Consider the following 295-nt stretch of genomic DNA (forward strand, 5'->3'; position numbering starts at 1 on the left):
TATATATATATATATATATATATGCCTATACATATACACATGTACACACATTGCATTATATATATATACATACACATCAATGAATATAGAAATGGAAGAAGGCAGCAGATTTACCATCTGTTGAAATGGTTGGAATATCACTGTCGCTATCACTGTAATCTTTGCTTTCATCAGGAGTAACATTAAATACTTGAACTTCAGTCATTTCCTCAGAGTTGTTCATTTCAAAGTTGCTAGCAGGACCATCATAAGCTAAGACAATCAAAGACAGACAGAAAAAAAAAAAAAAAAAAAA

General features: G+C 29.8%; 1 protein-coding gene across 1 annotated transcript in view; it reads right to left on the reverse strand.

Annotated features, from left to right (window-relative positions):
- Positions 1-252, reverse strand: part of LOC106884098 (tubby protein homolog) — a 17,636-nt gene extending 17,384 nt beyond the window's left edge. The window contains exon 1 of the mRNA XM_014935316.2: positions 115-252. Coding sequence (XP_014790802.1) covers positions 115-223 — 109 coding nt within the window. The 5' untranslated portion in view covers positions 224-252. The remainder of the gene's footprint in view (positions 1-114) is intronic.
- Between the last annotated feature and the right edge of the window lie 43 nt (positions 253-295).

This window comes from Octopus bimaculoides, chromosome 21 (assembly GCF_001194135.2).
Source record: "Octopus bimaculoides isolate UCB-OBI-ISO-001 chromosome 21, ASM119413v2, whole genome shotgun sequence".
NCBI classification, from domain to species: Eukaryota; Metazoa; Mollusca; class Cephalopoda; order Octopoda; family Octopodidae; genus Octopus; species Octopus bimaculoides.